The following is a 22,097-nucleotide window of genomic DNA, read 5'->3' on the forward strand; positions in this document are numbered from 1 at the left end:
ACCCGAGGACATTTTTCCATTTTTGTTCAGATAGAGTGGGAGGGAGAGAGAGAGAGAGAGAGAGAGAGAGAAATATCCATGTGAAAGGGACACATAGAGTGGCTGCTTCCTGCACAACCCCAAGTAGGTCTGGGGACAAACTGCAACCAAGGTACATGCCCTTAGCGGGAACCAAACCCAGGTCTCTCTGGACTGCAGGCTGACGCTCTAACCGCTGAGCCAAACTGGCCAGGGCAAAATAGGCCAACTTTTAGAGGTACTGTCTCTACATCTCCCAGAGCACTTGAAAACACTTCGAATCAGAAACAAGTACTTGAGTCCAGCCGGTGTGGATCAGCAGTTGCACATCGACCCATGAACCAAGAGGTCACCAGTTCCATTCTTGTCAGGACACATGCCCAGGTTGTGGGGCCGATCCCCAGTTGGGGGCATGCGGGAGGTGGCCAGTCGATGTTCTCTCTCATCGGTATTTCTATCTCTCCCTCTAAAATCAATAAAGGAAAAAATATTTAAAAAAGAAAGAAAGAAACAAGTACTTGCAAATAGTGCTGCCAAGATCTAGAGGATTGGGGATACACTAGTTACTGCTATATTTATTTCTCTCTCCCCTGAGGAGGGATTCGAGAGGTAGCACTGTGTTGGGAAGGCAAATTAGCTTTGCCATTACTGAAGCATGAGATGGTTTATGAAGTTTCAGAGCACAAACTGGGTTTTAGAAATAAGGAACACCTTGGCTTCAAAGTTCCAGCCCCCACTTGATCATGCTGCCTTGCCAAAGGAAACATTCCCCCCAAAGGCAGCATTGCCTGCCTGAGAGTAGGAATCCCACCACTGAAATTTTTATTTAAAGGGGTCACGGGCTCTTTCCCTGCCGCCACAGAGCAGGCGGAGGCGCAGGCGGAGGCTTGGATGCGTTGGAGATTTGGCTCTACCCATAACCTACCGCCATGGCCCAGGAAGGCATTGCTGCTGGAGGTGTGATGGACGTTAACACAGCTTTACAAGAGGTGCTGAAGCCCGCCCTCGTCCATGATGGCCTAGCACGCGGAATTCGTGAAGCTGCCAAAGCCTTAGACAAGCGCCAAGCCCACCTTTGTGTGCCCGCATCCAACTGTGATGAGCCTATGTATGTCAAGTTGGTGGAGACCCTTTGTGCAGACACCAAATCAGCCTCATCAAGGTTGACGACAAGAAACTAGGGGAACGGGCAGGCCTTTGCAAAATCGACAGAGAGGGAAAAACCCCAGAAAGTGTTTGGTTGCAGTTGTGTGGTGGTTAAGGACTATGGCAAAGAATCTCAGGCAAAGGATGTCCTCGAGGAGTACTTCAAATGCAAGAAATGAACAAATAAACTTGGCTTTTGTTTCTCACAAAAAAATAATAATAAGGGGGGGGGGGGTCACAGATGTTGAGTAGAAACCAGGTCTTGTCATTCACTGAGAAGTGAGTGTTCACCTTTGTGGAGTGTCATGATCTTTTGCTCTTACTTTTTTTTTGGGTTATGCAGTTTTATTTCCTTTATATTTTCCTTGACAAATCACATAGACTTTCTTGTTAGCTTTTCCCAAACTAATGTCTTGAGTATTCTTTAAATTCACATATACATGGCCAATAGACATGAGGAAATGTTCAAGGTCAGTAATTATCAGAGAGATGCAAATGAAAACTACAGTGAGGTATCTCCTCACACCAGAATGGCAACTATCAATAAATCAATAACAACAGGTGCTGCTGAGGACGTGGAGAAAAGGGAACCTTCATGCACTGCTGGTGGGAATGCAGACTGGTATAGCCACTGTGGAAAACAGTATGGAATTTCCTCAAAAAATTGAAATGGAACTGCCTTTTGTCCCAGTGATCCCACTTCTGGGAATATATCCTAAGAATCCTGGAACACCACTCAGAAAGAATATATGCACCCCTATGTGCATATAGCAGCATTATTTACAATAGCTACTATCTAAGAACAGCCCAAGAGCCCATCAGCAGATGAGTGGATAAAAAAGCTGTGGTACATTTACACAACGGAATAGTATGCAGCTATGAGAAAGAAGAAAGTCTCAACCTTTGTGACACCATAGATGGACCTGGAGAGTATTTTTTGTTTTGTTTTGTTTTGTTTTTTTTATCCTCACCCGAGGACATCTTTCCATTTTTTGTTCAGGTAGAGTGGGAGGGAGAGAGAGGAACAGAGAGAGAGAGAGAAACATCGACGTGAAAGGAACACATCGAGTGGCTGCCACCCACACAACCGACCAGGGCCGGGGACAAACTGCAACCAAGGTACATGCCCTTAGCGGGAACCGAACCCTGGTCTCTCAGGACCGCAGGCCGACGCTCTAACCGCTGAACCAAACCGGCCAGGGCTTTTTTTTGTTTTGTTTTTTAATTTTTTTTTTAATTTTTAATTTTTTATTTATTTTTTTGGACCTGGAGAGTATTATGCTAAGTGAAATAAGCCTGTCGGAGAAAGACAAATTTTATATGATCTCACTAATATGTGGAATCTAATGAGCAAAATAAACTGACAAACAAAATAGAACCAGAAGCATGAATACATGGAACAGACTGGTGGGTGTCCAGTGGGAAAGGGGGAGGGGTGACTGGATGAAGAAGGTGAATAGCTAAAGAACATAAGCATACCCCATGGACACCACAATAACTAGGTAAAAGTCAAGGAAGGGGGAGGTGGGGAATGGTGGAGGTGGGAAAAGGGGGAGAGAATCCTGCAATGTCAACATTAAAAAAGTTTTTAATAAAGAAAATATCTCAGGAATATAAATTGGTATTATAAGCGTATTATTTGGTATTTTTGTAGTGAAAGAAATAGCAAGGTTTAAAAAACAAAACAAAACATTGGGTTTCTGGTAACCCACTTGCAGCCTTGTAGGATAAACACAACCAGGTTCGGTATTTCTAAATTGTTGAGTCTTTCTCCTCATTTAATCTGGTCACCAAGTGCATGTATCCTCCTTCTTTGCACTGAGCCTTTTTTTTTTCATTGAGATTGTTAGTCTCTTATTAGACATCTATTAAGAGAGTAAAAGAGAGTAGATTTTGTACTGTCTGGCAAGTCAGAATTAAATGTTCTTGAAGCATTTCTGGCAGCAATAACCCCTGAGTTGCAAAGAGGAAGAAAAGTAGAGAGATTTTCCAGGCTACGGTCTCAGAGGTAGAAGGGGAAATTGCAATCAAGGGATTACAAGAACGTTTTACTGAAATACACATTGAATTTCAGTTTCATTCAATTGCATGTTGATTCATGCTTGCTGATTCAGATTGCGTTTGGTCCATTTTTGCCACATACGGAGAAAGCCAATTCTCTTAGTCAGCTATTACTTTTTACGAGGATAAATCTAATAAATATAAAACATTAAAAAGCAGCTCACAAGTGCCAAAGGCAGCAGACAAGTTACGCAGTGGTGGTTTGTTCAGAGTCCAACACGGGAAGAAATAATTGAAAACTGTTCAGTCTCTGAGATTGTCCCTTTCTCGGTCACTGCCACCAGATCAGTCTAGGCTCTCAGGACTTTATGCCTATTAGTGGAAAGAAGAGGAAGAAGGAGATGAGAGAAGAGGGAAAAATAATGTCATAAGCTCTGGGGCTTGCTCTTGACAGGTGGAGAATAAATTTTGCTCTGTTCCTTTCTGTTGACCCAGACTGTGTTGGGGGAGGAAAATACAGGTATTTTTTACTTAAACTCCATCTGAAAATATTATCTGGAACTTTTGAGACCTCTAAGGAAAAACTGTGAGTTTATGTAAGTTCTTTTTGAAGATCTGAGATAGACTTGTTTTTGGCTTGGAAAGACAGGGTTAAGGGTCCAGGGCAGGGAGGGGCAATGGAGGGGCACTAAAGTTTGCTTTGCATAATAGACTGATGTATAGTGAAGACTCATTCAAGTTATTTAATCTGCCATTCCACTGTGAGGCAGATAAAGGATACTGTCATGGCTGGAACAGTCAATTCATGTTGGTAAAACTCAGGGAATAATTGTGTGATTCATTTGACCATGAACTGGAACACATTAATCAGGTGGCTGGGATTCTGGGTGGTGATGACTCTGTCAGTATCCTCAAGGAAGAAATTGAAAAATTAATTTAGGGTCATAGAGCAACTTTTATTAAAGAAGTCCATTTTGTTTTATGGGCAATTTAAGTGATTTTTCAGGAGTGTTGACTTTAGAACGTAATTGCCACTTAACATGGGATTTTAAGAAAAGTTTTCAGTTTTCCCTCGGCAGTCAGAAACAGTCCTCTGGGGACCTGAGGAGCTGGCTCCATTTACTCAGGGTAGATAGAGCCAAGGGAAAAAGATGCCTAATAAAGGTTCCCTCTGTGGAGGATGGGCAATGAACTTTAGGAGCAAAGGATGTCTGATACTCCGTTTTAAGTTCTTCCCTGTTTTCTGCTATAAAGACTCACCATTGATTACTAACCCTCTGTAAACATCAGTGGTAGCACCAGCCTTGAATTATTAATGCCTTACAGAATGGAGAGAGGAGGCTACCTTCATTAAATAAGATAATGCATCTAAAATACTTCAAATAAGTGGTTGCCCCAAAGTAGAAGCACGACATAAACGTTAGCTCTATTATTCTGTTTTAGGAAAACAGAAAGCTGCCCAGCATAGAGGAATGGAAAGGAGTTAGAGTCATCAAGGGAAAGCTGGGAGGAGTTTGGAGTAACACGGAGGAAATTTAAATTCTCACCTTCACTTCTTATTTCCAACTGTCTTGCCCCATCTCCTGAGGAACATTAGGGAGCGAGCTTGGCTCCCAGCAGTTACTTGAGTAAGTTGTTCCACTTGCTATTAAAGTAAAGGAGGAACTTAGAAGGCAATGTGAGACCTAGGCAATTTGGTTTCAAAACTTGTTCCAGAGGATGGGCAGACAGGGATAGAAGAATAGTGAGAAAGGGTAGCATATTCTTCAGAATCTCCAACTTAAAAAATGTTGTATGCTCTTATTTGGCTATTAAACCTTTTGTGCACCTGATATTGGTTACTAATATCAGTTAATTTCATGCTGACCAGGCTATAAAATTGTGTGTTCAGTTCAGGAGAGAGTTCTCTCCGTGGCAGGGAGCCACTGAATTGGTCTGGGTTCTCCCCTGGTAGATCGTTGTATTTTGCAATAAGATGTCCATGGTCTATTTGAACTAAAAACACAAAGTTCTGTCTCTTTCTTGCTTGTTTAAAAAAAAACAACTCTAAATTATTTTCCTTGCCCTTCATTTTTCCCCTAGCCCAGAATTCCCAGCACACTGTGGCCTGATTAGTCCTTCTAGAACAATACTTTATTGGCAAGATACTATAATGGCTTTAGGGCATCTGACTAGATTAAGCTCCACCTCGGGCTCCAGGCAAACTCTACCACTGCTTGGCCTAACTGTCAATCTTACTTCTTGATGTGCATGAACCCTAAACTCAGGTCAGACTCATCTCCTGCTAATCCAACATCCTACTTTTACATCTGCCTCTTCCCAGCCCTAAACACCCTTCCTCTCTCCATGGAGCTAAGTTTTACCCCCACCTTCAGGTCTCATCGAAAAGTCATCTCTCCTGTGAAAACGTCCCAAGTACTCTAGTTCATGCTGATTTTTTTCCCCATCTGAGTTTATGCTGACATTCAGTCATTTGGATTCACCAATTAATTCAACATTTATTTATTGAGCACTGACAATATGCTGGCAACATAATGCTAATGTTAGTGGATTTTGTCTCTTTTATATTTTTCACTCACTCTATGTCTATATATTTATCATCAAGAAAACCTTAAGAACTGTATCATTTTAATTTGTTTTCTCACAGAATTGGGCACAAAATAGGAATAAATATATCTTGAACTGCCTAATTATATACGTGATAAACTTATTTAGGATAATTAAATAGGTCACTTGTTAACTTGTCAACTTATGGTCACCAACCATATTAATTGGGCGATGGGCCTTCTTTTTTTTTTTAATCCTCACCAGAGGACATTTTTTCCATTTTTTTGTTCAGATAGAGTGGGAGAGAGAGAGAGGAAGAGAGAGAGAGAGAGAGAGAGAGAGAGAGAGAGAGAGAGAGAGAGAGAGAGAGAGAGAGAGAAACATCGACGTGAAAGGGACACCTCGAGTGGCTGCCACCCACATGACCCAACCAGGGCCAGGGACAAACTGCAACTGAGGTACGTGCCCTTAGCGGGAACCGAACCCGGGTCTCTCTGGACCGCAGGCCAACGCTATAAACGCTGAGCCAAATTGGCCAGGGCTTTTTAAACAAATATTTTTTCTTTATTGATTTGAGAGAGAGAGAAAGGGAGAGAGAAATACAATCATTGATGAGTGAGAACGTCAACTGGCTGCCTCCTGCATGCCCCCCACTGGGGATCGGGCCCACAACCTGGGCATGTGTCCTGACCGGGAATCAAACTGGCGACCTCTTGGTGCATGGGTCGATGCTCAACCAGTGAGCCACACTAGCCAGGCAATGGGCCTTCTTTTTAACAAACATTTTTCATTATGCTCAACTTCATTAAATCTTATACAGTGACAAAGTTTGCTTAAAAATTTTTATTAATAGCTCATTTTCATAGTTCAAAAAAGAGGATTACAGATGATAATCAGCAGAACCATTAAAAACAAAATCTCACCTCTACAGTGTTAGCCAGTGTGTAGACTTTATTACATAGGCACATATATATATATTTTAAAGTAAACCAGTTTTACATAAAATTAATCACAATAGTAAAAAAGTTTCATCAAATGTGGATGGATGGTGAATGAAGGAAAATACAAGCCTTGGATCAGCAAAATCATTCAGTGGATCTTGAGTCCATCCATCCTGACATATGGAAATTCACTATGGATATTAACACAAATGGAGGGTGAGGAGGGTGCTCTTCTATCGCTCCCTGGCTAAAACACTGTCTGTTTAATTTCTGGAACAGAGTAAAATTTTCTCCAGGCTCTGCTGGCAGTTGGACACAAAGGTTAAATGAATGCTGGCTTAGGGTCAGAGGAGTTGATAGTCTTCCCTTCTGTCACCCCCATACTTTAAAATTCTTAAACACTTTGGTCCCATAGGTTGCTGTCAGGATCTGCACATCTGCTTCCCCAGGACCACATGGGGTCACTGACCCTGAAGCACGTGGCACTTGAGGCTTCAGTCACAGTGTGGCTAGGTGGTGTCCACAACTATCACTGAGTTTGCATGGAGGCAGGGGATGCTGGACTTCCTTGCTCTGTCCAGTTCCAATGGAGCCATCACACTTGACCAACTCTAAGAAACTACAATCGTACTAACACATACTACAAAAGAGATGCTGTTCCGTAGTCTGGACATTTTCGAAACTACATTTTTATGTTACTAAGAGACAGTGTGGATAGAGAGGACTGATCCTTTCTCTCATCTCATTTTGCCAGAACTATGACAATCGTCCCAGGATGTTTACTGAGTGATTTTTCCTCCCTCAGTTTCTGCAGTCTTTTGTATAAAAGGAGATAACTATATTAATCGTTGATCATCCTAACGCACCTCAGTGCCTTGGAGGGTTAGACCTACTTCTCCACTAAGTGGTGCCCAAATCCGACATCCGCGCTGGACAGCTCTCTGCTCCTCTTAAGCTCATTGCTGTGTGCAGGCAGGCTGATGCCAGTGGAACTTGCGGAGCGGTGTCCCCGCTGGTTTTCGCCATCCTTTCGATCCTCCACATCTATCTGTTTGTTTTTTTAAGGCAACTACAAACTAGAGGATTGCAGGGGTTTTTTGTGTGTGTTTCCATTGTCGAGGCAGATGGTAAAGGACAGAGACACGCAAAGGAAAAAGATGGGCCTGCTGATTTTCCCAATCTTCACATTTTAAATGTCTTGGCTCTCAAGACTATAGGAAGAGTCCTGTTGACATGAAGTATCGCTGACAATGGCACCAAAGGGTATTTTGTAAAATAATCCATAAAACTGGGAAGGACCCGAGGGAACAATTAGTCCAGCTGCCTCACTTTCTTAGCTGAGGTTACTGAAGCCCAATTGGGAAAATCGCAAGTCACTTAACATGGTGATTATCTCCATGACTATATCCTTTAAAGATGCACAGAAACCCCAATTTTATTCCCACCCATAGTTTACACCAACAGTCCTCGGGGTCCTTGTGTTTGGCGTTAGCTCCCTTTAGGGGAGCTGGCTGCTAGCACAGCACCTTGACGGAGTAGACACTTGATAAATACTTGTTGAAGTGCATTCATTCTACTCTTTACCCCTGCTATGCAGTCTGCTATTTTCCCTAGAGCTCCTTACTCTTAAGGGGTAGCCTCTAGTTCAGGGATTTTGAGGTTTGACGTCAAAATTCATCATCTCTCTCTATTCTCATTCGTGTTCAATATGAGAGGATTCATATAAAGTCTACTTTTGGAATCTGTTCTTTTATAGCTTTTCATTACATACAATGTCATCTGCCTCTCTCCAGGCACTACTGAACATATTACTATGGGCTGGGAATTGCATGTCCAGAGATATTTTTCAATTCTCAAAACAAAAGCCAAGGACTAGACTCTCAGATTTGCTAAGGCACACGAGAATAAATGCAAACATTCCATATTTCTGCTTTAGTCAACATGTGGAAGAACATTACTGACACATATTTATCTTCCACATGTATGACCGTCTAACACATCTCATTCACTACACATCTCATTCACGTTTAATTCCTTAAACACATAAATATGTCAGGATATCCACAGCAAGTATCGTTTCCAAAAAGCACAATAGAGAAAGAAATGTGAAGAAACGGTGATTTGTAGGGAACTAGCACTTAGATCTTGGTGACGTTCAGAAAACCTCTTTGGAACCTGGGGAGAGTACCATGGCCGATTTATATAAGGCGCTGTCGTGGTTTGGATAGGACTTGGGAGAGAAGTGTTAAGAGATGATTCCTTTCCTAGAGTCGAGTTTTTGTGGACTTAATTTGTTTTGTCAGTTTTGTTTCAATGTCCTGTTAAATTGCATTCTTAGCATGACCTAAACCCTAGATAAGCCAGAATTAACTTACCACCATCCTTTGTAGGAAAGCTAACGTGACCATTCCCAGCGGACACAAGTTCTAACAGTAGGCTGCACGGCAGCGCTTCTGACTCGAGTCAGTGTGATATTCCCCAGGCTGTTAGGAACTATTTCAGCTCATCCTCTGCTTTCCTACCACTCAACTTAGTACGAGACATAAAGCAGCTCTGAGATCGTGATTTCGTTTCGTGAGTTTCAGCCTCACTATTTCAGGCCTCCACCTTACTGTGGTGACAAAAGAGGTACACAGTAACCTTGGTCAGCAGTTAATGTTGGGGAGAACCGACCTAGCACCCCAAGACTGGCTGTGTTTTCTATCAGATGCTTTCTTCTCCCGCTGGCCATTCAAATCTGTAATCAAATCAAAGATTACAGATTTGTCTGACTTACAGGAACAAAGCTGAATCAATAATCATGACTATGGACTGCATCTGTGCTACTGTATCTTTGAGCACAACAACGTGTTTTCAATATGAATAAGGTACATTATAGTTTAAATTCAGCTGCACATTAAATGGTGACAATTATCATTAGTTGACAGTAGAGGCAGGAATAAAAGAGAAGAAAGATTATTTAGTCCTCCAGGAAATACAGCATGTTTGCCTGCTGGCTTTAATATAAGTATCTGATGATAAGTAAGAGTTAAGTAGAGTCTTGGGGTCAGTGTTCATTCAGCAAACATTTATTGAGTACTTAATAATTTCCCTTTATTTCTTTCATATATGTTTGCCTTATCGGCAAGGATTTGAAGTGGTTGAAACCTATGACATTCCAAGCTTTGTGCTAAGTACTGGAAACAAAGACTAAGATATATTCTTTGTCTTCATGAATCACATTTCTTGGGAATGTGAATTTCTAGGGAAATAAACATCTGCCCTCACCCACTCACTGGATATGAGTAGAAATTACTCTCATTTCAATTAAGAAATACTTTACATTAAAAATGTTCTCAAGGGTTATGAGCCCACCAATAATGCAGTAAGGTGGAGGGGGAACCAAATTAAAAAAACCAAAACTGTCCAGATAATATTTACTATAAGCAAAAGGCAAAATGTTGATAAGGAATAACTAATACTAAGCTTACAAGAGTGGCAAAGGGGATTTAATGCCCCACTCAAAATACCTCATATTCTTGTTTGACGTATCATGAGTATTTGTCTTATCCTCTTACTATAAAATCACAAAGCAAGCCACTAGACTCAAAAGAAAGCACAGCCCTTTCCCTGGTCGCTGTGGCTCAGTTGGTTGGAGCATCATCCCATGGTTTGATTCCCAGTCAGGGCACATAACCAGGCTGTGGGTTCAATCCCAGGTCAGGGAGTATACAATTGATACAATTGATGTTTCTCTCTCTCTCTCTCTCTCTCTCTCTCTCCTTTTCTCTCTAAAATCAATTTTTAAAAAAAGCAGAGCTCTTGATAGGTGATATCTGATTTATGTTCTAATAGTAATACTATATATCGGTAAAATTAATTCACTTTGAATATTTCACATTATTGATAACATAGAATTATTTGTGACCACACCCACAAAATGCAGGTCCAGGTGACAACGTAGAATCTGCACCTCAGAAAGGTAATTGGCCCAACTGTGTTTTCTGTTTAGGGTATTAGCAAAACACTAGGTCTGGAAATACATGGTGTTATATCCCCTAACCCGCTACATGCTATCCATAATCAACTTCCCCTGAAGAGCAGAGGGAAAACAAATTTGATGAAATCAAGGTGGTAGTTTTTTAAAATTAGTAATAATTTGCGTGCTGAATATAAAGAAAGCATGGAAGGAATTCACCAAGTGGGGATAAGGGTCCAACAAGCAGAGCACAGGAGATGCTAACAGGCGAAGCAGAGATCTTAGGAGGGTGTGCAGACGCTAACCTTGGGTAAGGAAGGTGCCAGAACGACCTTCACCTTGCCTGCTCTTCAACTCATCTTGATGCTCCCGTGAGTAATCTCACGTGCTGTTGGTATGAGAGAGGAAGGGGAGGGCCTTGGAGAGCTCACTTGACAGTGCTCTCTGGGGGCCCCAATACATTTCAAGGAGCGTGAAAAACTACTCCTTAAAGGAAAAAAAACAACTAGAGTCAGAGAGTCCTGTTACTATTGAGACTAAACCTATATGCAGAAGGGATCTTAGTGGTCATCCAGCTCACAGTCAATGTAAGCATCCCGGACCGATCATTATTTTAACCTTTCTCTGGGCATTTGCAGCAACAGGAGATTTTACAACTTGAGTCCATTCCTCTATGAAACAACTCTCACTGGAAACCCCTTCTTATATTGAAGCAAACACCAGTCATGCATCAAGGTCCCCTTTGTTCCTATGTTTGCCCTTTGAAGCTACAGAATAAGTCTAAGCCCTCTCCCTTTTTATAGCACAACAGAAATTTCAATGCACCTGTTACATCATTTCCTCCTTCCCTGAACCCCCTTTCCAGCTATACCTTCTATTCCCCTTTTCCTTATATAATCAGACCCTTCACAACCCTGGACACCTGCCTCTGAACACAATCAATTAATTGATGTCTCTCTTAAATATGGTACCCAGAATTGAATTTCACCCTCCATCCAGACGCATACTTACCAATACAGCACACAGGGCTCCCTGGACTTCTAATGCCACAGGTTGAATAAAATAACTTTGTGGATAGCCACGATATACTCCTGATTCAAAACGAACTCCTATTTCCATAAGAAAACACTTCTACAGGAACTGCTCTGAAACCAAGACTTGCCGACACCCTCCCATCAACACACACACACACACACACACACACACACACACACACCACGCTGTACTTAGAGGACTGCATTTAAGAAAACTCAAAATACAATTTCTCATGAATGCCTATTCAACTTCATCTTTTTAGTTTCCATCTTATGCTCAGGTATTTCAAAAAAGTATAATATTTCTATATCCTAGTGTCAGTACTTAGTTAGAATTCAGTGAATATTCATTGAATAAATTAATCCTGAATCTGCCACTCTGCAGACTGGCCATATGTCTGTTTCTGTGTCATCTATAAATCTGATAAGCGTGCTCTGGCCCCCCATTCTATTCTTTGTGGAGACACAGGAAGGCAGACAGAAGCTGCCTTTAAATTGTAGAGCAGGTGCCCCCTTTGGGATGGCTGATGTAGTTTCTTGTGTGGTAAAAAACACATATACACACACCAACATACAAATAAGAAGCAGAGGTGCAGAGTGTGAGCAGGAACAGATGAAGGGAAAGATCGAGTGTCCCAGACTCTTAGAATCAGGATTTAATGTTCCCAATGTTTTTAAAAAATATATATGGCTTTCCTATCATCTTTACCCTAGCGTCTTCTGCCTTTTAGATCTATTACAATACTGTGATGACCAGACTCTGAGTTTCTGGGGAAAAGCTCAGATGAGCTTAGTTTTGAAACAGCCTTTAAACCATATTTTCAGCATACACGTCCTGTGAAGTCTGAGTTAGAGAGACACGTGCTGTCTATTGGCTACGAGGTATCAAAAGAGCCCCCCAATGCCCCTGACAAATGCCTGAGGTATGATATATACATCCATTTGTTTCAGGAATCAGAAATGGCCTATATTTTTCAGTGTGAATTTGGGAATTCACAGAGATTGAAGCTGTCTCCTGCGCTGTATATACTCTTACCATCAATGTCCCCTTCCCCCAGAATGAAGAAAAATAAGCTCCATTTCTCTTTTCCTTCAACCGCCACCCTTTGCAGAATGTGGGGGCTGATCACCGTATTAAAAAGTCTCTTATTGTGTCTTTCTTTCCGGCCTCGGCTCTGACTCAGGGTGGTGGACCCTGTGACTGAAACCTTGGAGGGAGGAAAAAGTGTTTCATTCTAGAACCAGGAGGGAAACGTCTGGGAAAATCCTGTTGCATAGAGTGACTATTTAAAGAATGGAGACACCGATGAAAGGACGAGGGAACCGAAAGGGGAGATTTGTTTTGTACCTTCCTAGAGGGAGTGACAGAGCTGGGTTCTTAATGAACTAACTTCTCGACTGTGTCCTCCAGAAGTTCATGTGAGAGGAGACCATCAGAAGGAACTCATGCCAAGGCTGATGTGGGAGCTCCCTTTCCTGACTCTCGCAGCCACAACAAGCCACACCCAAGTGCTGGGAGACCAGCAGCTGGAGAGGAGGAGGCTTAATGAATAAGCTCCAAAGTCAGGTGACCCAGGTGCTTCGGGCGCTCTCAGGGCCTCCCCAAAACAACCACCTCGGGTTCCTGGAACTACAAACGGGAAGGTCCAATACACTGTTCCCCACATGGAGCGGTCACGGTAGGTACCGACTTGAACTTCAGCTATGCAGGCAGATATCCTATCGGGACTCCTGGGTCAGGGCCCCTCAGTAGGGCTTCATCACTGGACCCCACACTCCTTGGGATTTTCCATGTCATCTCCTTCAAAGTCCGGCTTCAAACTCTTTTTTTGCTCGATCTCCACCTGCCAAGAATAGAAGTTGGAGAGAGATATCAAAAGAAGAGAAAAACATCCCAAGAAATGTGTAAACCAAAAGAGAGTACCTCAGTGGGTTTAGATTCTTTGAGATTCCTCGTAATTCTGTCATGCTTTGGGCTTCAGCCACACCAGAGCTACCGGCCCCGTTTACAACAGGACCGTCTCATTGTGCACACTATTTGCTTGGCCTGCAATTCCCTCTCCCTCACTGTCCACCTGCAGATTTCTTCTTCTTTGCCTTGCACAGTTGCTCAAAGGTCATCTCTTCTGTTTAGAGCTATTCTTGACCCTTCAGGCAGAGTCAGGGGCTCCCCTGGGCACATTCCCACTGTACCCCATACACTGGCCAAGTTCCACTGTACCATAGTCTCCATAGGACAGGGACTGGCCCTATTCACTACTGTAGACCAATAATGTAAGCAAACAGCAGGCGATCACACAGGTTTATAAACGAATGAATTCCTTTTCAATTGGCTGTCTACACTCTCCATTTCTTTACCTCTTTTAAAAAGTTTCCAAGCTGGTAAGTATTGCGCTGTTTATAGTGTTACCCGTATCGTCTAAAATGCTGTAGCTATAATTATCAAGGACTTAGAAATTAATCTTGCCTTGAAAGTGACAGAATTTGGCGGAAGCCTTTGACAAGTCAGGCAGGGAATCTTTCCAGCTAGGGAGTTTCACTTAAAGCGCTCCACTCACACCAATGTCGACATTTATGATGAGGGGGAAATTCAAGACAGAACAGTTGACTGGGGCAGCGAATTTTTTTTTTTTTTTTTCAGGAACAGAATTTTATTCAGGACATCTGTACAGCAAGTAAGCTGAGTCGAAAAATGGCATCAGCTGAGGCAGCAATTTTTTTTTTTTTTTTTTTTTTTTGAGGCAGCAATTTTTAACCGGTGTGCCACAAGAATTTTTAAAACATGCACTACCTGACTATTGAGTCAGGGGCACTGACCTCTTTTCCTTTAGACTGTCAAATAAAAAAATGACAATAGCCACACAAAAATAGTCATCTGGTGTGAATGAATCAAAGTATATCTATTTTTGTCAGGTAGGCAAAAAATATAATATAGTCCACAGAATGTTAGTAATTACTTTACATGTGCCATGAGATTAAAAAAAGGTTAAAAATCGCCTAACTGGGGTCCTGTCTGAGGAAAGTGCTGTTTTTTATCTGGCCACAAGATGGAGTATTTGTTCTTTTTCGTAGACCACACAACTAAGGAAGCAATTAAAAAACAAATCACCATATAAATCCAGGGATATTATTATAAATAAAAAATTGTTAAACCACTTTGCAAAATCCTTCTTCAATGACCCCCCTAATAACCCCCATTTTCTTTTCTTTTCTTTCTTTCTTTCTTTTTTTTTTTTGGTACGTGCCCCTAGCGGGAACCGAACCACAGACTTTCTGGTCTGCAGGCCGATGCTCCAACTGCTGAGCCAAACCGGCCAGAGCACCCCCATTTTCCATCTCTGACATTTAATATCCTTCTATTGAACCTCTAGCTCCTCAGGATGCAATCACTATTCATGTCCGAACACTCCAACTTGGTTTCCTCCGTCCCCAGCCCCAATCCCATTACTATTCTAGAAGCTGGTTTGGCTTTTGAGTTTTGTCCTGTTGCAGCCCAGGGACCAGGTCACCTATGTCTAATTTTACTCAGACCCACTTCATCAACTCCTGTAGCTGAAATGTATGCTTTGGGACAGCGCTTTTCTGACACTCCCCTACTAGGCTTCCAAATTCACTACTGTGTAACATAAATTATAGTATGAGTGAGTAATAATAATCCCTTTACCCCATTCTCTTTTTTTATGTTGTTTATAATGACTGAAAGACATTATATTCTCCTCTTTCATCCGCTTCTTTATTTTTTTCCAACCTTTCTCTTGCCCACTAGAGAGATGATTCCTTGAAATCAGAGCACACTCACCCACAGCTAGGCGCCATGGTGAACCACCTGCAAGGCGGTAAGAGAGCACTTTGCACCCAGGGCAGGCACTACTACGAGGAATGAGAAGGGGGAGGGTACAGGGTGAACACATGGACTTGGGAACATCAGCCAGATGCCTCTCAGGCTACCTTGTAGCTGTAGTGTGCGGAATAATTGACCCACTTCCTGATGTCAGTCTTGTCTTCCACAGAGATGGATCTCACGGCAGCTTTGGAGGCAGAAGTTGTGGGCATGCTGAACTCGACATTCACGTGATTGGCAAATCTGGAAGGCACTTCCCGGTCGGAGCCAAGTTCAAGGTGGCAGAAGAAGCAGTGTGGGTGGCCAGACGCTATGAGACAAAGACAGAGAATATAGACCAGGTTCTTTGGGGAGGAAGTGGAAGAAGGGCCACCCCAGTAACAAAGGAGGCCTGGAAGTCTTCCAGAGGGTCCCACGCTGAGCAGTGGGGTTGACCCTGCACAAATCACGCTGCCCGTGCCGCAGGCCCTCTGATAGAACAGTATCTGACTGCAGCCGCCTGGTATCCTAGCCATGGAGCCATGGCTGAGAAACACAGGTCATCCTGCCTGCTCAGGTTCAGAGTGATACGTGAGCACAGCACAAATACTAAGAAATGGGGGCTGTAGATGGGCAGAAAGGAATAAAAGGGATCAGCACTTAGTGCCCAATAAAACATCAGTGACAGCCACCTGGAGCAAAATCATCGATTTCCTTTGAAAGATGGATTGAATTTCCTTAATAGCGTTTCCTATGTAAAAAAAAAAAAGTTTCTGGACTGGCCAGTTTGGCTTAGTGGTTGGAGAGTTGGCCCCAGGACCAAAGAGTTGCAGGTTCGATTCCAGTCAAGGGCATGTACCTCAGTTGCAGTTAGGTCCCTGGCCCTGGTTGGGTTTGTGCAGGAGGCAACCAATCAATATATCTCTCTCACATCAATGTTTCTCTCTCTCTCTTCCTCTTTCTCTTTCTTTCTTGCTTTCCCTCACACTTTATCTGAAGATAAACAGAAAAATATCCTCGGGCCCAGCTGCTGTGGCTCAGTGGTTGAGTGTCGACCCATGCACCAAGAGGTTGCTGGTTCAATTCTTAGTCAGGGCACTTGCCCAGTTGTGGGCCAGGTCCCCAGTGGGGGGCATGCAGGAGGCAGCCAATCGATGTTCTTTCTCATTGATGTTTCCATCTCTCTCTCCCTCTCCCTTCCTCTCTCTCTAAAATTAATAAAGAGCCCTGGCCAGTTTGGCTCAGCGGTTGAGCATTGGCCTGTGGACCAGAGAGTCCCGGGTTCGGTTCCTGCTAGGGGCACGTACCACAAAAAAAATAAATAATAAAAAAATAATAAATAAATAAAATAATATAAAATTAATAAAGAAAAACAATAACCTTGGGTGAGGATTTTAAAAAACTGTTTTTGTGGGTGAATGTCATATGTAAATGACACAGCCTTTATACTATAGCACATTTATATTTGGGAAGCACCCAGACTAACAGCAGTCCTGGATTTGACTTCCAGCTCTCCTGCTAAGTAGCAGAGATCCTTCACTCAAGTCCTTTATTCTCTCTAGACCTCAATTCCTCGTCTGCAAGTGGGGGACCTGGGGGTGGTAGGAAAGGGAGGGCTGGACAATGCCGGGTAGAGTCCCTTCCTGTCCTTCAATTCTATAAATCTATGGCTCGTTCTGCTATACTTGGAGGACAAACTCAAGGTTTGATTTTCACTCGAGAATTATTATTAAGTACTTGAGGAGAAAGAGTTAGAACTTGTTTCTGTGACTGTCGCTCCTGAAGCACTGCCATTGTTGTCATCATCGGACAAGGCAGGGACACATTTGTTGAGTGCTCTGTGCCAGGTCCTGAGCCAAACGCTTTCCATTCCGCAGATTCTCACACTGCCTCTTCCAATAGTCCCGGAGGTCAGACTATTACACTCCCCTAAAAGTGGCAGCGCTAAGACCCGAACCCTGCAGTCTGACCCCAAATGGTCTTAACCGCTTTGTCTGAGTCGTAACTTCTTGGTTCCCTGACCTTGAGACCAGGTTTGCAGGGTGACCTGTAGGGGAAGTCAGCTGTAAGAACCCCAACATAGCGGCTCGCCACAGACAAGCAGTGTTACATGGCTTTGATTTCATTACGTAACTGAAACGGTCCTTGGCTATCTGAGTTTTCCCAGATAAATAATTCCAATTTTCTTTATTGGTCTGGGCAGGACTTTTTAATCTCAATAAGTGAGGCCCTACACACCCTCTCTCCAAGGAAACATTACAGAGTGAAGTATTTGTTTTGCTCTGTTTCACAAATAACCACAGAGACGTTTCAATGATTATTTCTAAAGAGTAAAATGTCAGGAAATTAAATGAAAAATTTGCACTGGTTTTACAAAAGGAATTTAAGACACATGTAATAGTAAAAATATTATTTAAAAATAAATCCATTCAATTTTTTAAATTGTGTACCACAGATATAATTATCTAGCTATCGTATATTGAGCGTTTATTACAGGCCAGAGACTGTGCTAAACACTTAAAAGCATTATCTAATTTCATTCTTAATGAGTTAGGAATTAATAACCCTATTTTATAGGTGAGGAAAATGAGATTTCTCTGAAAGGTCTAAGTAAATTGCCTGAGGTCACAGAGCTATTAAATTGTAGAACTGGAAATAAAACTCAGATCTGACGGAATAAATTAAGCCTAAACTTCTCTCAATGTACAGCTATGGATTTAAATCACTACAAAGTATACAGAGCAATTTCTTAATTTAATTCAATAGCAACTTGAAGCGTCGTTTTATGTAGTGACCTTTATTTACACTTTTGGACTATTGAGAAATCGTTGCTTTCTACAAAACTGACCCTCTTCCATCACGCTCACCCCACCAAGGTGTGCTCACAGCTGAGTGTGGAGGCAACAGGCTTTCTTGATTCCCAGCATCAGCTAATGGCGTGTAGGGTTGGTGGACGGATAGGGAAGTGCCGTGTTGAAAGCTAGTATAGTTTAAATTATGGTAATGAGCTAATGAACCCATGCGTTATGTCATCTTCCTTGATGAACTTGAGAAAATTCAACGCTACAATTCAGATTTCTATTTTCCATAAAAATCACCACATTGGGATTGTGTTCTCTTCACCTGGTCTAATGAGAACTGGAATTCCGGCAAAGAAAGCTACCTTGCGGGACCGAACGTTCTGTTCCCTGTGGGGGGTCTGGGAAAGCAGCGGGACTGGCGCTTTGTTCTGGTGCCCTTTGGTGTAAGAAAACTCTTGGGACCAGTGTGGGAGGGGTCCTGGTAGAAGACAGAGAGATGGGGACCATGCATGCACATGGCTGGGTTGGGCTCTGCCGGAGGGAGCCGTGATGGAACCCCATAGTGGCTTGTTAGTCATTCGATGGCTGGGACCGGGACACACCTGCTGTGGCTGCAGGCTTGGGACACCAGCCAAGCCAGAGGTGCTGCCCTGTGGGCCCACCCCGCCTGCGGTCTGACTGCCCTGCTCCTGGGGGCTGGGAGCAGGGCCACTGCAGGTGGGAACAGGCATGCAGAGATTCAGGCCTCCTGCACTGTAAATGGAGGTGTGAGGATTATGAAGAATAATCTATCAAAGGCACCTTCCCAAGGCTATCTGAAGACCAAGTCAGAAAAGCCAGGGGAAAAAAGGCAATTACTAATAAATCATCATCAATTCTCTGTTTTGTTTTGTTTGTTTTGGGGACTGGATAGGGAGGACCAGGGCTGGGCACAGTGAGTACCAGCAATGGTAAGAATCTGCTTTCTGCCCTGACCGGTTTGGCTCAGCGGTTAGAGCATCGGCCCGCAGACCGGAGAGGCCCGGGTTTGGTTCCCGCTAAGGGCATGTACCTCGGTTGCAGTTTGTCCCCGGCCCCAGTTGGGGTTGTGTGGGTGGCAACCACTCAATGTGTCTCTCTCACATCAATGTTTCTCTCTCTTTCTCCCTCTCTCCCTCCTGATCTATCTGAGGATAAATGCAAAAATGTCTTCAGGTGAGGATTAAAAAAAAAAAAAAAGAATCTGCTTTCTCCCTGGAATTCAGATCATGTACACCTGAAATTTCCAGAAAACGGTGCTATCCAGTTCCTAAACTGAAACAGAATTGGCTGGAAGTGTCATGAGGAGCCCTTTTTTTTGGGTTTCACTTCTACATCTATGTAGCCATGACAGCAGATGCAGCCAGTGGGGTAGGGGGAGGAGGGAATTTAAGGGAGAAACATTCCTAAATATCCTTACGCTTCCCTGTATTTCAAAAATCTCTCACAAATAAGGGTTCAGTCATGTGGAAATACATATGTAATATATAAGCTGCATTTACTTGGCCTCGGGCCTACGGAACACTACCCGCTGGGAGGCATTAGGAAAGTGTTTGTGAAGATCTATTTCCCCCCGTCCTGCATCCATTTTTCTTTCTCCTGGTAACTATCTCCCCGACTCTTTGGGAAATAATCTTCTCAGCACTGTATGTCATCTTGGTGGTCATGCCAGTCAAAATGCACTGTCCCCCATGACTTGAGCCAAGCGGCACAGGAACAGACATTGGCGTGTGAGCAGTCCCAACGGCTGCAGCTGAGCTGACATTGTCGTTCCTTCCGGCAAGAGCTGGCCTTCCTTCACGTCTGAGCGGCCCATAGCCTCCGACAGCTTTCCCCCCTTAAAGGAGACATCAGTCTTTTATAACCCCAAATCCCTCAGGTAGTAGTAATGCTTTTAAATATTTGAGAGAAAGAAGATGGAAACAAATGATATATGTGTGTACATGTTGGGAAAACGGCAAATCTCTATTCCCATAGTGGAAGTTCTTTCAAGTTTGGGTCTATTTGGTGTCATGTACGAAGAGGCAGCTGTGGTGTTGCAAAAAGACCCCTGTGGCTTTGGGGTTTTTTTTTTAATCCTCACCAGAGAATATTTTCGCATTTATCTTCAGATAGAGTGGGAGGAGGAGAGAGAGAGAAACATTGATGTGAGAGAGACACACTGACTGGTTGCCTCCTGCATGAGCCCGACCAGGGCTGGGACCGAACCAAAACCAAGGTATGTACCCTTGACCAGAATTGAACCCGTGACTCTTTGGTCTTCAGGCCGACACTCTAACCCCTGAGCCAAACTGGCCAGGGCAACCCTGTGGCTTTGTGACTTCAGACGAGTCCTGTCACCTCCCAGCCCTTAATTCTCTCCTATGTAGAATGAAGAGGTTTGAGTACGTTGTCCCCAAGGTCCTTTCCACCTCGAAAAACCCAACAGTTCCCAAATAAAGTTACCTGAATCTATGCCTAGTACACTCAAAAAATCCCCATAAACAGAAACCTGAAGCCTTGTTTTTTCCCATGTCAAGGGCCTAGCAGGTTAAACAGTAATTTTCTCCCTGTCACCTCGTTTTCTTCCCAGGGCCTTCTGTGCCAAAGAATTCAGGATTTCTCCTTTCCTCCACAGTTCAGAGGGGCCCCAGGGCTGAGGCAGAGACCACAGTACTCTCGTCAGGAGACTGCAGTGATCTTTCGGGGTACATGGATTCGCAAGCACAGAGACGAAGACTTTGTTGTAAAAATTCTGTCAGTTTAGAAATAGAGGGTGGCAAATCCAGCTCCAGACACAGAGGTCCGATTGTCCCCTCAGGCTGCACTGCTACGCCCCGTGTCTGACACAGAGGCCCTGGTGTGCGTCCCCAGCCCGGAGCGCGGACCAGACCCTCCTGCCATCACATTGTATTATATTTAGAGTATGACAACACGGCCTTCTCCACACAGAACAGGAAATGAAGACGCTGAACACGCCATTACAATGGAAAGAAGATCTGCACAAGAGAAAGACATTCCCGTCAAGAGTTTTCCCAAATCTCACTCTTTTTGCTCAGCTAGGCTGTCCAGTTATGTTACTAGTTGAGCAAAGTTTATTATAAACAAGACGAGAAGTGGTTTAAAAGAGCTTCGCATCATGGGCTGGTTGCCTGCCCCTGGGGTCACCCAGACTTACTCTCATACCTAACGCTGGCTGGATGGCTCCCTAGTGTTGTTGCTCCACTGACTCTCACTGTGGTTCCGAGGAGCGTCACTGCCTTCCGGGCTCATCGAGCCCAGAACCACCCGACACCTGTGAGCAGGCCAGCTAGGGCTGGTAACTTTCTCTCTGTGTTTAAATCAAACATCCCTTCCTTTACTTTTTGTTCGCTAGAACTTCAGCCTTTTGGACCTTCCTATCCTGGCTGAATCTTCAGTCTGATCAGAGGCCATTTCTCCTCTTCTTTACCCCCAAACCCCAGGGCTGAGCTCGAGATGTCAGGATGGACAGGCCTTTCGCGGGGCGGCTGGAGGAGAAGTCACTCCTCACCGGTACCGTGTATTCGACTAGCTGTAATCAACACCAGGGCATATTAAAAAGGTATCTCTTCAGAACCCAGAGCCTTCCAGGGTCTGGAAGTGGACGGCTTCCAGCACCACAGATAACATTTTAATGAGCAGAAAGGAATATAAATTCACAAGCTGCCCTGGAAAGCGGCTCAGCAGCTCAGCTGAGAAGAATGAGTAGTTTTATAGAAGACGTGGGATAATCAAGGACGTGAAAGGAGGGAGTGAAGTGTGTCATCCATATTTGTTAGTGACTTGGCTCAAATATTTGGGCTTGTGTTGTCC

The 22,097-nt window shown here is 43.5% G+C and overlaps 1 protein-coding gene and 1 pseudogene across 5 annotated transcripts in view; one reads left to right on the plus strand and one right to left on the minus strand.

Annotated features, from left to right (window-relative positions):
- The first annotated feature begins 947 nt into the window (after positions 1–947).
- On the plus strand, positions 948–1,343 carry LOC118616708 (annotated as a pseudogene).
- Positions 1,344–10,403: 9,060 nt separating this feature from the next.
- STON2 (stonin 2) overlaps positions 10,404–22,097 on the minus strand; it is a 140,569-nt gene continuing 128,875 nt past the window's right edge. For all 5 annotated transcript variants that reach the window (XM_036268374.1, XM_036268385.1, XM_036268363.1 and 2 more), the window contains 2 exons: positions 15,594–15,796; positions 10,404–13,489 (listed from right to left, as the gene is read on the minus strand). In XM_036268374.1, the coding sequence (XP_036124267.1) occupies positions 13,406–13,489; positions 15,594–15,796 (287 nt within the window). In that variant the 3' untranslated portion in view covers positions 10,404–13,405. The remainder of the gene's footprint in view (positions 13,490–15,593; positions 15,797–22,097) is intronic.

The sequence above is a fragment of the Molossus molossus genome, unplaced genomic scaffold (assembly GCF_014108415.1).
Source record: "Molossus molossus isolate mMolMol1 unplaced genomic scaffold, mMolMol1.p scaffold_m16_p_1, whole genome shotgun sequence".
NCBI lineage: Eukaryota > Metazoa > Chordata > Mammalia > Chiroptera > Molossidae > Molossus > Molossus molossus.